Source organism: Egretta garzetta, unplaced genomic scaffold (genome assembly GCF_000687185.1).
Source record: "Egretta garzetta isolate BGI_Z169 unplaced genomic scaffold, ASM68718v1 scaffold40, whole genome shotgun sequence".
NCBI lineage: Eukaryota > Metazoa > Chordata > Aves > Pelecaniformes > Ardeidae > Egretta > Egretta garzetta.
The window spans coordinates 3,717,512-3,733,588 of NW_009258484.1; the positions used below are offsets into that span (position 1 = coordinate 3,717,512).

At 37.3% G+C, this 16,077-nt stretch overlaps 1 protein-coding gene across 1 annotated transcript in view; it reads left to right on the plus strand.

The window, feature by feature from the left end:
* The first annotated feature begins 2,173 nt into the window (after window positions 1-2,173).
* Window positions 2,174-16,077, plus strand: part of N4BP2L2 (NEDD4 binding protein 2 like 2) — a 46,704-nt gene continuing 32,800 nt past the window's right edge. The window contains exons 1-2 of the mRNA XM_009644884.2: window positions 2,174-3,613; window positions 13,366-13,490. Coding sequence (XP_009643179.2) covers window positions 2,175-3,613; window positions 13,366-13,490 — 1,564 coding nt within the window. The 5' untranslated portion in view covers window position 2,174. The remainder of the gene's footprint in view (window positions 3,614-13,365; window positions 13,491-16,077) is intronic.

Below are 16,077 nucleotides of genomic sequence, written 5' to 3' on the forward strand. Positions count from 1 at the left end.
CAGCCGCGGCCTTGCCGCCGCCATCCCGGTGCCGGAGCGGCCTGCTTCCCCGGCCTGCCTCTGTGTGAGGGACGCTGGGCTACCTGCTTTGCACCTCTGTACCCAGAAGGAGGTGGTCACGCTGGCAAAATCAACCAGTTTCCCCCATCTTTAAGTTCTGCCACATATGCCTTCTTTTTCCATTTGGAAATCTATTGTACACGTGGAGCTTAAGGCCATGAGTTACTTGGTTGAGGCTTTTGGGTGTTTGGCAGGTTAGTTAAAGTGGTAACTTAGTGTTGTAAGTGCCAGCCAAGTGAATCACATATGCCAGTTTGGGTTCAACGCTTACAACAGGTTCTTTACAGAAATACGACAGACCTGTGCCTGGCCCATTCAAGAGACGGGACTGTCACCTAGATTGCACTTTCTCAGTACATGCTTGCTCTGTCTTCCCTGAGAATGTAGGTGAAGATGTCTGTGCATGCAACTTCACTGTCGGAAAGGATAGTCAGAGAAAGCCTGTTAAAGGTTAGCAAGAAAGGATATTCTTGTGTGGGACAGTCACAGAGCAGCATCCTCCATCATTAGAGGTATAGTTGTACAGCAAGTGTTCGCGTGCTCTGTTTTCATATCACATCAGAATATGTGCTTTGCTTAAACACCATCCCAGAAGACAGGTGAGGACATAGAAGCTAATAAAGCAACTTTTTTATTCCAACCCTGGTTTTGAGTGAAGGTAGAGTAACATTTTTGTGTAGATGGCGGGTAGAATCCCTGATTCATATGATGTCATTCTCGCTTTCTAATTTATAAAAAAGAGGAACTGAGAAGCTGGAGGTATGCATAAAACATGTATCTCTTGAGAAGGAGGGATAGTTACATGGCCATGTTTCTCCCCCTTCTGACATTAATGTTGTCTTCCAAGTAGTAAAGTCAAAGTAAAATCTTCTTGGTGTTAGACATTTGGAGACTGAGGATGGCAGAATTCTCTTCCTTTGGATAGTAGATGAGAGACTGCCTGGAGTAACACCTTTTCATGTCAGTTTTGCAAGTGAATACGAGATGATAAATGTTACTTACAAATCTTCTCATAAGACTACCTACAGAGCCTTTTCTGATAAAGAAAAAAACTTAATTTCTTGTCCAGAATGAAGAGCATGTGACATTTTATTAATATTTACTCCTAGAAAGTTGAAATGTACACAGAAAGCAGTAGAATAAACCCTAGGAAAAAATCTTTCTTGTTTGACACTGCATCTGGGTTTTGGGGGGGGGATTTGCTGAATAAATGACTTGGCACTTGATTTATAATAAAAAAAACTTGGTTTTTATTGCATTCTACCTAGACCTCTGGAATACAAAGGAAGGACCAAGTAATTCTAACTAATAGTTAGGTGGATAATGGCATGACTGCATGTCATGATGGTCAATGCCATCTTGCTTTGTATTTAATTGCACTCATCTCTGAATCTTTCTGGAACTTATTGGCTCATTCTTAGATTGCAATCTGTTTGGGGCAGGGATAGCTTTTTTGTGTTTGTTTCTAGAAAACATGCAACCAAGTGGTCTTTGTCCCCTAACAAACATCTCTAGTTGTTCCAAAACCAGAAGCATAACAGATTGCAGATTTAATTTTAAGTCTTATTTGACTGGTACCAAATTATAAATGCCATCCAGCATCTGTTTGATGGGTGTTAATTAGTTGAGTTCAGTTCATGTCACAGAAAATAACCCTTGTGATTGAAGCATTTGCATTTTTGTTGGTCATATTAGTAGTGATGTCAGGTATCAGTTTGTGCTTTGGAAACTGGCACACGTTTATGCTGTAAAAGAGATTTATAACACTTGGTAGATTAACATAGTAGAGAACAGAGGTTGTTGATGTAATTAATTTTTCAAATGTTCACATTTAGAAAGCATGATTTGTCAATTATTTAAGATATGTAATAAAATATGATGTGCTAGACTGGTACAGCACTAATGTGTTTCTTTGCTAAAGGTGTGCAATAATGTGGCAATTTTGTTTAAACAAGACTTCCAGTAGGCGATGTCTGCTTTTCTTCTGGTCAAGTACATTCCATTTGTGACCATGGAGGGTCTGAGGATGCCTATCATAGGCCTGAATAACTTGTGGTTTTTTATACTTTACTTCAAAAATGTGCATGCTGACAATGTATTAATTTTTTTCTAAGATGCTTCATGCTGAAAGTAGAGTAAGGCTCTTGGAGTGTCAGGATGAAATCACGATTGAACCATGTTCTAAAAAAATGAAGTCAACAGAAGGGGCATATGAGAAGCTCTCTGATGGTGATAACCAATGTATTCAAGAGGAGGTGGATGCTGAGAGAACATCAGATGATTTGATACCAGCATATGCATCAGATAACCAAGGGCAACATGAATTGCAGAAGCAAGAAAAAGTATCTACTGGTGTCTTCGGAACACTGCATGAAGTGCTCCCTGAATATAATCCAGTGCTTAGTCAGCCAGTTGATTCAGAAACCATGCAGAATGTAAATCCTCCATTTGCATCAATAAATGACACTAAAATTGAAGAAAAGAGAGGCGCTTTTATTACAAATAGTGCTGGTGAAGATGATATTAGAAATAGTAGTACATCATTGTCGGTAAATAGAAATGCATCAGATGAAGATTTTTTTACAAGCAAAGAATTTATTGGACCGATTTACAAGCCTGCCAAAAGTAACAAACAGGACAAATCTGGCAGTTGCAATGAATGTAGAAGCAGTGAGAGAGATCAGAACGAGTTGCATGAAAACAGAGCTAAAAGAAAGGAGGCAAAGAAGATGCAGACTATTTCTGCTGCTGTACCAGAAATAGATGATGAACTGGACCAGTTCTATAAAGAAATTCACCAGCTGGAAAATGAAAATTTAGATACTAATTTTCAGGAAAAAGAAACTTCTCAGGAACAATACTCTCCATATAACTGTAATCAGACCTCACAAGAGGATTGTCAACATGTATCGTTGGGCAGCACACAACCATTTTATGCAAATGGACAGTGCTTCTTTGGGGAACAGAACAGTCAGAAAACAAGCAATGAGCCACAGTTTGTCACAGAAACAAGTGGCTGGAAAACTGAAAATACCTTTAATGGACAAGTAGATTCTAAATATTGGAATTACTCAGTGCCTGAATTCAGACCTGCTTGGCAGTCAACAGGGTCTTTCATAGTACCTCAGGGACCTCTTCCTCCTAGATTCAACATTCATTCGCATTTTCAGATGCTTAATTCCCCACCACAAAAACCAAATGCTCTCCCTGCTCAGAATGGTGAACTTTCTTACAAAAATTATCATGGTTATCATGGAAATACTGATATCAACAATCATGGCCCATTGCTTGATCAAAGTACCAACTATACCGATCATGTTGATAGCCATACTACTCAGGTCTTCAGAAATGGAAATAATGACCGGAACAGACTCCAAAATAATGGTTTCTGTGAAACCAGAGAAGAGTGTTGGAAGGATCCAAAAGCTGACAGTACAGAAGGAATGCACAGCTTTTCTTCCTTGCAGTTACCTGAAGAAAGATTCAGTTGTTCACAGAAATTGCTCCTAATCTTAAGAGGCCTACCTGGTTCAGGGAAATCAACACTTTCTCGGTAAGTAAAGACTTAAAGCTTGGGAAGCTTATTCAAATCAAAATTTTTAAGAATTCTAAAAAAAAAATATCTGTAAGCACTTGGCAAACTTTGCTATTTGTAAATTAGGCTACTAAAATGCAGTAATTTTTACTTAGTGAGGACATATGACAGCAAATATTGACAAAAATTGGGGGTTTTTTTGTCTCCTTTAGAGTTTTGATGAACAGGAGCTGGTTTATTTTAAATTTAAAATGTTCCATATCCATTAAATTGCATAGTCTTATTTTGAAATTTTCAGATGTAATAGTTTGTGATGGTCTGCCTCTTTTTTTATTCTTAAATTCCTTCATTTAAAAAATTTTTCTGTCAAATCTAGCAGCATTAATTTGACTGAACCAGAAATACTTCTTCATGCCCATGCAAAAATCTTCAAAGACCATTAGAAGAATTTTGCTACTCTGAAAATACTTACATAATCTCATTCCCTTTTTTTCATATTATGGTCTGTCAGCGGCTCTGTTTATTTGTGGCCAACACACAAGAAAAGTACTTTTGTCCATTAAAAATGTACTTGTTGAAGTCTGGCAGGTTACCACCCCAACCCAGATTTCCACTTTTTTTTGGGTTTTTTGGCCTAGTTTAAAAAGCGCGTAAGTTGACATAGAGCACAGACACTGTCAGTGTTAAGTGAAATTAGGTTTCTCATGCATATAAAAAAAATAAAGAGACGTTACTGTATCAGTACTTACTGACTGAGCTTCATCCAGAAACTGCATCACAAATGGGATGTCTTCTGTGGTTATCTTCTGTTGTATGCTAGGACTCTATTAAATAGATACAGTGATCATGTTCTTTCTTGTTTTATGTATAAAGGAGTAACCCTGCTGTTTGAGGTTTTTTCCCTGATATTTAGGAGACTATGATCTCTGTATCACAGAAGAGTACCTACTAGAAATTTCTAGCTTACATATTTGTGTAATTTTAACAGTAACGTTTTCTAGTTACCGAGTGCTCTGTTTTGCAAACCTGCATTTCTGAAGCTTCATGAGCCTATGTGAGTATTATTACAATAATTTCTTTAATATATGAAAGCAACACAGAAAATTAAAAAAAAACCCAACAAAACTAAACCCTGTGGAAACAATCCTGCCTCATTTGGTGCAGGAATTGGATAATAGTTAATGTGAAGATGTCTAATAAAATAGAATATTTTGTTTTCCATGTTTTGTGTGCTGAATTGCCTTTGAATCTTTCTTAAAATATGTTATTCATATTATCTGAAAGATTCTAAATTTCTTCAGGTTTTTATGAACACATATTCTTGCTTTTTTCATGTCTTGCTAGTGAGATGAATTACTCATTTAAGAGATGGGAAAGTGGGCACTATGAGATCAAGGTCAAGAATAGTCATCAAATTTGGGTGCAGAATTTGAACGATGTGGGACTTCTTTCAGTGTATTCAATTATATGCAGAATTATATGCAGTTTCGTATGTTCAAAGCTTGGTTGCAGTTGTTAATTCCCATGAAATCATGTCTCAGGGTCTCAGGTACCTGGTGGTGGTGGAATCCAGAATTAATGTCTGCTTATGAGGAAAATATATGTATTATTTATTAAGTCTTATTCTTAATATAGGTTGACTGTGTGTGTGTGTGTAACATCATAGACTTCTGCAGTGTAGATTAGGACAGCAAATACAATCTTTTGATGTCATATTAGTACCCACAGGTATCTTTGCAGGCTTGGCATCTTTAGCACCTGCAGAAAAACCTCTACCACTTGTGCTAGCAAAATGATTATGAAGGAAAAGCAGAAAATTGGCATCATCTGTGTGGATCAGCACTAGATGTAGTTATCCCAAGTATGAAATGACAGCAGAGCCGTAGTGAGACCCAGTAATCTCGGATTTCTATCTGTGTTTTGTGCAAAGTGAGGGTTTGTAAGTACAGGCACTTGTCCTCCTGCTCCCAGACTTGACCCATATCTGTCCTTGAATCTTCCACTGAAGTTTGTGTTTTGTTTTGACTGTTCCACCCCTACTGCTTGGAATCACAGGCGTGCTTTTTGGAAGAGGCTTCTGGAGGTCAACTAGTCCATCGTTCTGCTTGGAGCAGGTCTGTAACCATCATTCGGTCAGATCAGCTGTGTCTTTGTCTAACCTGAACTTGAAAACTTCTCCACTCTCCAAACTCTTCTGGTGCAGTAATACCCTCCTAGTAAAGAAGTTCTCCTAATCTCCAAACTGAAGTTCCCAAGCCATAGTTTGCCTGTGTTCTCCTGTGTTACGTGATAGAATCTGGCTCATCATCTTTGCAGTTTCCTTCAGGTAAGGGGATAGACAGATACCAGATGGCTTTTTACTGTCTTCATTGCCAGACTAAACAAGCCCAGCTGCTATTAACCTCTCCTCTTAGGAGACGCCATAGGATGGCCATCTTGGTAGCTGTCTGTTCAACCCTTTCATGGTTTTCAGCACATCATTTGAACTGAGAAGCCCCAAACTGGACACAGTATTTCAGAACTGACTGCCCAAGAGCCGGGTAGAGTTTGGATGATAGCTTCCATTGATCTACTGGCCACATTTTCTTTAATAAAGCCCAGCATGTGGTTTGCTATTCTTTTGATGAGAGCACATCATTCACTCCTCTCCAGTTTGATGTCCACTGTAATCCTCAGATCCTTTCCAGCAGAGCTGCTCAACCAGTTGCTTTCCATCCTGTGCTGAGGTTTAGGTTTCTTTTTCACCAGTTGCAGAACATTTTTCATTGTTGAGCTTCATGATGTTTTACTTAGCTCAATGCTCAAGTTACCCAGCGTCCTTCTGGATAGAAGCGCTACTGTTCAGTTTGTCAGGCATCACTGCTACTTTGGTATCATCTGCAAGTTCTCTAGCTCATCCAGGTTAACGATGAACATAGTGAAAAAATTGGTCCTACTATCATTCTGTACTCTGTTTGTTACTGACTGACTGGGAGATGATGTCAGAAGCCTTGATGGTTTCAAAGTATGCTACATTCATCACTCTGTCCTCATCCACAAAGGCAGTTGTTTCATCAGAGTGCATTCTGGTCAGTGAAGAATGGGACGTAGTTTAGTGGTGGGATGGCAGGGTTAGGTTAACAGTTGGACTTGATGATCTTAAAGGTCTTTTCCAACCCAAACGATTCTGATTCTATGATTCTATTCTGTGAATGATTTGCCTGTTGCAAAACCCACATTGACACTTCCTGACTACCTTCATTTCCTTTACGTTTGGAAATAGATTCCAAGAGGAACGCACTCCATTGTCTTTCCAGGAACTGAGGTTAGGCGAGGTTGAGCAGCCTTTAGTTCCTTGGGTCCTTGTCTTTGCTTGCCTTAAATATGAGCATACCATTAGAGGCTTCCTGGTCATTGGGGACCTCCCCTCATCTCCTCTATTTATTTCTTGCATTCGCCTGACCTACACAATCCCAGCCTCCTGAAGCTCATTCAAGTTCCTATCTCTTTATCCATCTATTTCTAGTTTTGTTTTCCTGTTGCTATCCAACCATGGCTTTTGGTCTGTGCTTACTACCTCCACGTCTGCTCCTAAATTATGAGCTGATTTCTCAGCTCCTTCTTCCCCCGCTTTCTTCCCAGATTCATCTTGTCCCTGTTTCAGCCAGTGGTATTATCTCATTCCCAGCTTCATTGTACCAATTTCTTCCTTGCACTTCACTCTTTTCCTTCTCCTTATTTCCTAGCTCTGCTGCCAATAACAAGTTGCTTGTTCCAGTGTTTGTACCACTATGCTTCCCACATCCTTCCTATTCTAGGCCAACTTTGTTTCTTCTCTTGCCATTATTAAGATTGCGTTGGGAGAAATATGTTTTTACAATGCAGTATTGCTACTGAATCAGCTTCTTGCCACTACAGGCATGTTCTGTTTGGGAGCGGGCTTACTGCAGTGAGAATCTTTGCATTTTCAGCTCCACTTTGTACAAAACTGAGTACTTTTCACTATTATTTTCTATGCATTTGACATTTTAAAGTTCTACAGCTTGGTCAGGTTTACAAAAAAATTTTGCAGGAAAACCAAACTTGTATACTTTGCCAGATTTCAATTCCTCAATCCAAAGCTTCTCAGAGAAAAGCTTGGAATCACAAAACATGATTAAAATCCTGTATGTCTTCCTTGGTTTTGGAAGTGATTGAGCATTTAGCTAGAAATTTTCTAAAACAGTTTGGCCAGACAGATACCCAGCAATGATATCTTTAGCCCAAGTAACGCAAGTCTGCTACAATTAGAAGTAGATGATAATGTGATCTTACAGTGCTGGAAAAAGTTAAAAGGAAATGGACTTGGATTTTTAGGATATTTTGCTACTGGACTTGGCAGCCATTGCAATTTTCCATTCCACCATAAATATCTGAACATGCATTTGAATAAAAAGGAGCTTAATGAGGTTGAAAGAACAAATATTGGTGTCATTTAAGAAGCACATTTTGAATTAAATCCATTGTCAGGAGTATAGAAAGACAGTCATCTGTATTTGGGGCCATTCTTCCTCAGAGCTGGATCTTCTGAATGGAAGTAGTTAGAGTTAGTATTTCTAGCTGAATGTAGAAACAGTTGTCTGCTATTGTTTCTAATCATGTGTTTCTTTAAACAGTGTTACAAGCAATGCTTTTAAAGTAGCAGTTATGTAGCTTAGTAATACTACAGATTTTAAAATACTTAGTTCTTAGAGATTTTTTTTTTCCTCATCTATGATACGTTAGCTATTTTAAATAGGTGACTTACTAGATTCTAAGAGATCTTCTTTATTATATAATCATCTATCAAGGTAGGCTAACCAGGATGCAAGCTGGGGGACCATTTTAATTTTGAAGAAAAATTAAGGCAGGATATGTGTGTGCAAGTGCACTGGAAAAAATGTGTGCTGGTTTGCTGACTAGTTAAAATGAGCATTTTGGTTTCAAAGAAGAGTTTTGTACGTCGAGCTAGTTTCTTCTGTTAGATCAGATAGCAGGTCTGGAAAAAGTAGGTGAGCTGCTTTGATTTTTATACCTGCTTTAATTTCACTATCCTACTATGTTCAGAGCTGGGTGTTCAATTGCAGAGAAAGTTTAGGGTGAAAAAGCCGGATTACAGCAGTTGGATGATACTGCTGCTCATTTCAGGCATATGCACGTATTGATGCTGACTGATTTGTAATTTGACTGTCTCATTAGAAATACATTTATTTTTTTTCTTTCTCCGCCTCTCAAAAGTGGAATATCGTCTTGTCCTGATTTCGGCTCGGATAGTGCTGTGTTTTGGACTTAGCATGAGAATAATGTGATAACACGCTGATGGGTTAGTTTTTGCTAAGCAGAGTTTATACTAAGTCAAGGACTTTTCAGCTTCCTGTGCTTTGGCAGGTGCATGAGAAGCTTGGAAGGGGCACAGCCAGGACAGCTGACCCCAACTGGCCAAAAGGCTATTCCAGACTATATGATGTCATGCTAAGTATAGAAACTGGGGGAAGTTGGCCAGGGGGCAGCGATCACTGCTCAGGGATGGGCTGGGTGTCAGTTCGTGGGTGGTGAGTGGTTGCATCACGTGTTTTTCCTGAGTTTTATTTCTCTTTTTTTTTACTTTCCTTTTCATTACAGTTTTTAAAATTATTATTATCATTATTACATTTTATTTCAATTATTAAACTGTTCTTACCTCAACCCGTAAGTGTTCTCACTTTTACTCTTCCAGTTCTCTTGTCCATCCCACTGGGGGAGGGAATGAGCTGTGTGGTGCTTAGTTGCCAGCTGGGGTTAAACCATGACACGTCTTTCTGTGGTTTATGTAGTAATGATGCTTTCTTTGCATAGGTGTGCTTTTTGTTGATTCTGTTTCCTAGTTCATAAGCCTAGGATAAACTTTATTTCTGAATAAGTTAGAAATATGTGAATTATTCCATATGATGTTGACAAGAATGTTTGTGTTATAAATTTTACAAGTTTAAATACTATGAATTCCAAAAGAGGTAGTTGTCAAGCTTTTAAAATGTTAATGCTTTGTGGTTTAGTTTCACAATTTAGAAACAGGCTATGATCATTGCTGTAGTAATTGAAGTTTCAGTTCGTAAACTCATTACTTTGTGATAGCTTGTGTGTTGTGTATAGGGTAAAGGTTCTGTTACTCTGGCCTCTTTAGTAGTCACTTTGCCTTCCCAAATTCTGTATTTTTAGGATTATTCTTCCAAACATAGTTTACTGTGTTAAATCTGTTACATGGGTTCATAAACAAATTGTGTCTTCTGAACCTCAAGGAATAATAACAAAATACTTCAAGAATAAATTTTGTTGATGGGTTCGCTGGATTCCCAAACCCATGTCATTGTGTTTCTTTATTGCTACAACTAATGATATTTGGAAGATGTAAAAGAAGAATTTGAGTAATTGAATTATTCTCCAGAACACTGAGCAAACAGAGTCGGTTCCTAGAAATAAAAATAAATGCCCCATTAGTGTTGATTCATCAGTTTGTATATATAGAAACCTGGTGGTCAGGCTCCTAGGAGCTGTAGGGGTGTGTCTGCCTCCTCAGCTAGTAGAAGAATCCCAGTCATTATTTGTTATCTCTTCTATTAAGACAGGTGGTCCTTACTCTAAGGTGTGTGTGTATGCATTCAGCACACAAAAAGTGAGGGTGGAAGGTGGATCCAGTTTTTCTAACATTATTGGCAAATGTAACATACTGTAAATGGGAAAATTAGGCCTTGTTGAAATCATGGCCAAGTAACTTAGTGAATATAAAATCCTGTTAAATATTTTATAGAAGAAAGGAATAGATATGAAAAAATGTGTGTGTGTGGTATATGATTTATTGGTGCCATTTTATCTACTTAGAGCAAAAATAGGTTTTGAATCCTTCTGTGTTCTCCTAAATTAGTGTAATACACATCCTGTTAAAAGACATAAGCTCTAACAAAAATAATGGTTGAACAATGTTCAAAAAGAAATGGCTGTACTTTTGGTGTATCATGCTTTGCTTTCTGAAATAGCATTGCTATTTGTCCTGAGGTAACCTTAATACTCTGGAAAAGGCAGAAAGAGCGAGAAGGGAAAGAAACAGCTTGTCTGCAGCTTTGATCATGTTACTTTACTGTTGCATCATCAGTAGTTTCTTCTGGTCTTCAGTAATCTTATTTTTTTTGTTACAGTTCTCTGTATTTTAAAAGCAAAAATAACCAACAACATAGTTGTGGGACAATAAACGTGTGGGAATTTAAGTTAATATGTAGTATAGTATCCCATTCAGGTCTGTTATTGGTGATAGGTGGCAAAACATAGCAAATTCCTTGTGTAGGAATTAAACTTAAGTAGCTCTTCCTGCAAACATATATAGGAAAGCTTGGCAAATTAGAACTAACATAGATATGTTCCCCTACATTATTTGGGATTTGGCCAGTTCTTTTCCGTTCCTGCCACCTCAGCAGTAGTGCATCCCACATACTGCTAGTGCAGCTTGGTTTTTCTAGCCTTTGGGTACATTGCCTGTTTCTGAGCCGGAACAGTTCCCTAAATTTCTGTAGGACAGTGATATCTGAGTGTTGCAATGTGTTGTAAATGCTCTGTGGCACTAACTGGCTGTTTTCTGTTTTCATATTTAAATATACTATAGAAAACAAAAATAATTAAGGAGGTTTTGTAATCTCACTCTGTAGATCAGACTTTAAACAGAATTGTACTTTTGTCTCAGTTTTACAAGATATTCCTTTAACCCCAATTTCCAAGGACTTTCTGAAAATAAAGTTCACATTTGGCAGAACAGGGATTGCTTATTGGGGTGGATTAATGTAGATTTGATTTCACAGAGAGTCCGATGTTATTGATCAACCAGCAGTTAATTATGCCCTGTAACTTTGCTATAGTCAGTTTCTCTGACTCACAGATATTTGCTGGTGTGCCTGGGCAACATATAGAATGAATTTTAGTTAAATCCAAAAGTCAGCTCTATGATGCTTCTAGAAGGTTTGACTGTGGCATTTCATGACTATGCAATTACAGAATTCCAGAAAAGCTTAATGGATTTTTGTAGTATTCCTACATCACCTATTACAATAACTTCTGTAATTAATAAACATATTATTGGTAATATAAAATACTACAACATAGAGTAAAAATAAGCGAGTTAACAGTGAACATTGCAACTGTGTCTCTCTGAGTTCCCCTTTTTACCCTTTTTGGCTTCCCCACAGCATTTTTTTATCGTTTGCTGAAGTATTCACAAATTTCTCCTGTAAGCTTTTAATGTTAGGTGTGCAAGAAGCAGAATGTAATGCAACTTATTATGATCTACAAATGAAGTAAAGTTCTAGCCAGTAAAATATTTATATTGCTTGGAAATGGCAGGCCTAAAAGGCTGAGTAAATGTGAAATTTGTGTTGCAATGGTTTTTTTCTTATCTTTATGGATTCTAATTTGAATCTCTGCATTTTATCCATCTTTTACAAACTTGTTTTGCTTTGGCTTGTCTGTTTGGTTTCCCCCATAAAAATTCATAATATTTTTGCAAGAGTATTCTGTGAGATTTTCTTGAAATTGGTCTGTTTGTCCAGAAGTCACCACAGAATGGCATTGCCTTAGGAAACCAAGCTAAAACACTCCAATCAAGTGGCTTAAGTGATTTGAGAAGTGATTGCTTTTCTCGTGATTTGAAGTAATACATGCTGGGATAGCAGAACGCTTGGCTTTCCTATCACCCTGTTAGAACTAAAGCATGAATGATGAGGAGAAACAATATCATTCCCTTATAGAAACTGAGGTATGAAAAAAAACCCTATCTTAAATTTTTTGTCATCTATTAGGCTGAAACTACAGTTCTACAAGATGTGGTAACCCATGTAGCAGCTTACTGCTGCTCAACCAGGGGAGGTCTCCACTGGTAGCCACTTTTAATGTATCACCCTGTGGGGCCTTTTCTTAAATAGGCTCAACTCCTAAAGCTTCTGAAAAGTCACCCAGAAAAAAAAGAGAGAGAAAAGGATTGCTTTCTTCTGAGCGTGATTTCCAATGGCTTATAGATCCAGTGAGTGCCACAGTTGATGAGAAAATAGAGGCAAGTAAGACTGTGCTGCCAGCATTGGGGGAGAAGACATAGAACTGGAATAGGAGAGTATAGGATCTTGAAGGAATATGGATACTCTTCTGTAATCCTGACTTTCATTAGTAGGACAATCTTGAAAGTTTGTTATGGTCTCTTAGTTTTCCTGAAAACAGGGAAATTGCTATAAACATTAGTACTTTTCTTTTGCTGTTCCTGTTTGACCCATGTTGTATGTGCAAGCAGCATGGGCAAAGGTCAGAAGAGGGCATGTTGAGACTTTAAGGTGCTGAAAAAGGCCAGTTCATTTCTCAGCTGCATCCAGATTCCTCATGATCAGATCAGTTTCTAAAGATAATTCCTAACAGGAATTGATACAGAAAATGTTAGTAAATATATTAAATTACAATGAAGTACTTAGAACTTACTGCAAGATAACCATAATTTAGATGGGTACAAAATATCTCTTGGGGGTGGTGGAGAAGAAACAACAAATGCAGAAACAATAGAAAGGGGGGAAATATATTGCTTTAATTTGGTTTAGAATTATTGGTAATACCTATGAGTGTATTTTTATGAATGTGTTTGAAGTTTGTAAGAAGTTCAGAAGTAGAGCACAGTTAAATTTATTTTAGCTATATTTTTTCCCGTGTCCTTTTTTTTTTTTTTCTATCTGAAAAATAGAAGTTAAACTATTCTTGCGTTTTCTGTTGTTTAACAGTATTCTGCTCGGTCAGAGTCGTGATGGCATTGTGTTCAGCACCGATGATTATTTTCGTCAACAAGACGGATATACGTATAATGCTGCTCAGCTTGGTGATGCCCATGATTGGAACCAGAAGAGAGGTTTGAATGCCTAAGAGGAATCCTATTAAATTATGCTTGTATTTAGAAAATAGAAGTATAGCATAACATGCATGTATGTTAATAGTCTATATGAAAAGTGGTATATATATTTTTATATAGGGTATATAGAAGTATATCTTTAAACTATATGTTTTAATTTATGTATATATTATTAATGTATATATACATTAAATTTTGAACTTACAGAAGGTTCAGAGTTAGAAAATATCTCTTCTTTGTGCTCTGACCTGCTGATTGGTTACATTTGATACTAGTATCTTGATGGCAGAATAGAACCTTTTTAATGCTAACAACAGCAGAGTATCCTATTTTTTCCTGATCTGAGGTCCACACAAAGTTTATGGAAGAGTTTTTCTGAGGAAGATTTTAGTTCACTTCTGTAGATGAACAGCTTTAAGTCATCTTTCTTAATACCTAGCAGTGTCCAAAGGTTGGGTTTAATTGGTAAGAAAGTAGATACCTGGAGTAAGAAAGGTAGCAGACATTCTTGCTTTCTGTAGCAGTTTTCTAGGGATCTCATTATCTGTTTGGTCTGCTCCAAGGAGTGGACAAACTGAACAACTCCATTGCCTGTGCATGCAGATTCCTCTCTGTGCAGCAGTGTCTCAAGCAGAAGCTTCCTTCCTGTCTGGAGGACTGCTTCTTTGTATCAAAAGATACAGAGGGTCAAGGAAAAAAAAAATACTCTCCCCTTTCCTCCCCTGCTCACCCTAATCCAAAATTTATAATACATCGGGGAACATTTCTGTATGGACAGTGAGGAATTTTTCAGAGCAGTCATAAGAATATCAGTTATAAAGATCACTTTTGAGTCTGGAGTGCAGCAATAATAAATACTTTGAAGTTCCCGGTAGGAGCCTAAGGAGCAGAAGAGTTGATAAGGTAGTAGTTCATGGATGAGAGGGCTTAACACTTCACAATTATAAGACCACCAAAGAATTCTCACTTGATAATGGCTTCTGGCTGTTTCTGACTAGACCTTAAGATCTCTCTAGTTCTGTATCTTAGTTACACTGTTTTTGATAACCAGAACAGTATTTAATTTAGTTATTCAGTGATTTTGATAGCAAGAACAAGAACAGCTATGCTGTGTTTTATAGAACATCCCCACTGCAAAACATTTGCCAGAATAGCTTTGGGTTGAAGTTATACTCAATTCTTACCTCCTGCTTTGACTAGATAGAGCTCTCTGACTTGAAGTACTTCAAAGGTCTTGGTTTCATTTGTGTGGGGATCCTTGAAGTACATGAAATGAGAACTTCAGGGGAATGGTAATCCTGATAGTTGGATTCTTGTCTTATGAGTAGGTCTGGGTTAAAGTTTCATATAGATTATATCAGCTGCATAAGTTATATATATTTGCTAATACTCATATGACAACATATTTAGCTAGAGCTTTATAATCCTCATGTCAGAGTTATGGAGAAGACAAACATTTACTTTTTTCACAAATAGAGAAAATTATTCTGTTAAAATTCTCCCCCCCCCTTTTTTGAGGGGGAGGGAGTGAATCTATAGTATAGTAAGTATGAGAAAAAAATACTTACAAGTGAAACCCATTAGGGAAAAAAAAAAAATTTATTTTAGATGAACAGAATGTCAAACTCTCAAATGTTTATAAGACAGTGAATTACATACCTTTGATACTAAAACACATACACATTTAACATGAAGGTTTTAAGGTCAAGTGCACAAATATTAGGAAATACTAGAATTAATTTTCCACTGTGACTTTAATTGTGAAACAGGTGTCACTCTTATAGGGTTTTAGGCCCTTTAAGTTCACTTCTATGGCTTTGCTAGGGGTCTCCTATTTTAGTTCATCCTGCCACTTCTACTGGAACTTTTGACTGCGTTTGATGTGTTTTTAATGTTGTTGGATTGACAGGTCAACGTGGGGTTTATCTGCTTTTTAAACTCTGGTTTTGTTTGGTTTGACTTTGACAGTAATAATGTAATTAATTAGAAACTTTTTTACTTCTAAACAAAACTTTATCTAAGGTATTACATCAGCTCACTTAGCGCTTAGATACATAGTTAAAATGGTAGAATATGTAAGTGGGTCGTAGCTATAATATAATCTTTCTTCACAAGCTTTTGTAAATTAATGATGGTCCCGTTATCTTCATTACAAAATTGGCTATTCTTTTGCTACCTTTATAAATGTTTTCTGAAATGCATATTTCAGGATTTTTCTCTTGTTTCTGTCAGCCTACCACTTTTCTTTTCTAGATTTGGATTTCAGAACGATGATTTGTGCCAGGTTAATGAAGCCAGGGCACTATATTTTTCTTTTTTTTGATAGCTTTTTCCATCAATTCCTAGTGCTCGGTTGGAACATATTTTATCTTTGCTTTTTCCTCCCTTCCATCTACAGAGTTACTTCCCAGCCTGTTCATTTAATTTCTTCTCATTGTATGGATTGATTTCTGTCAAGATAAATCCCTAGTTCTCTCCAATAAGTTTGGATTTTTCTTCCTTCAGATTCTTGCTTCTTTCAGTGTACAGATTGAACAGTGTTCACTAAATGGGCAGGTATTCAACAGATGTATTTTTTTAATCCTCG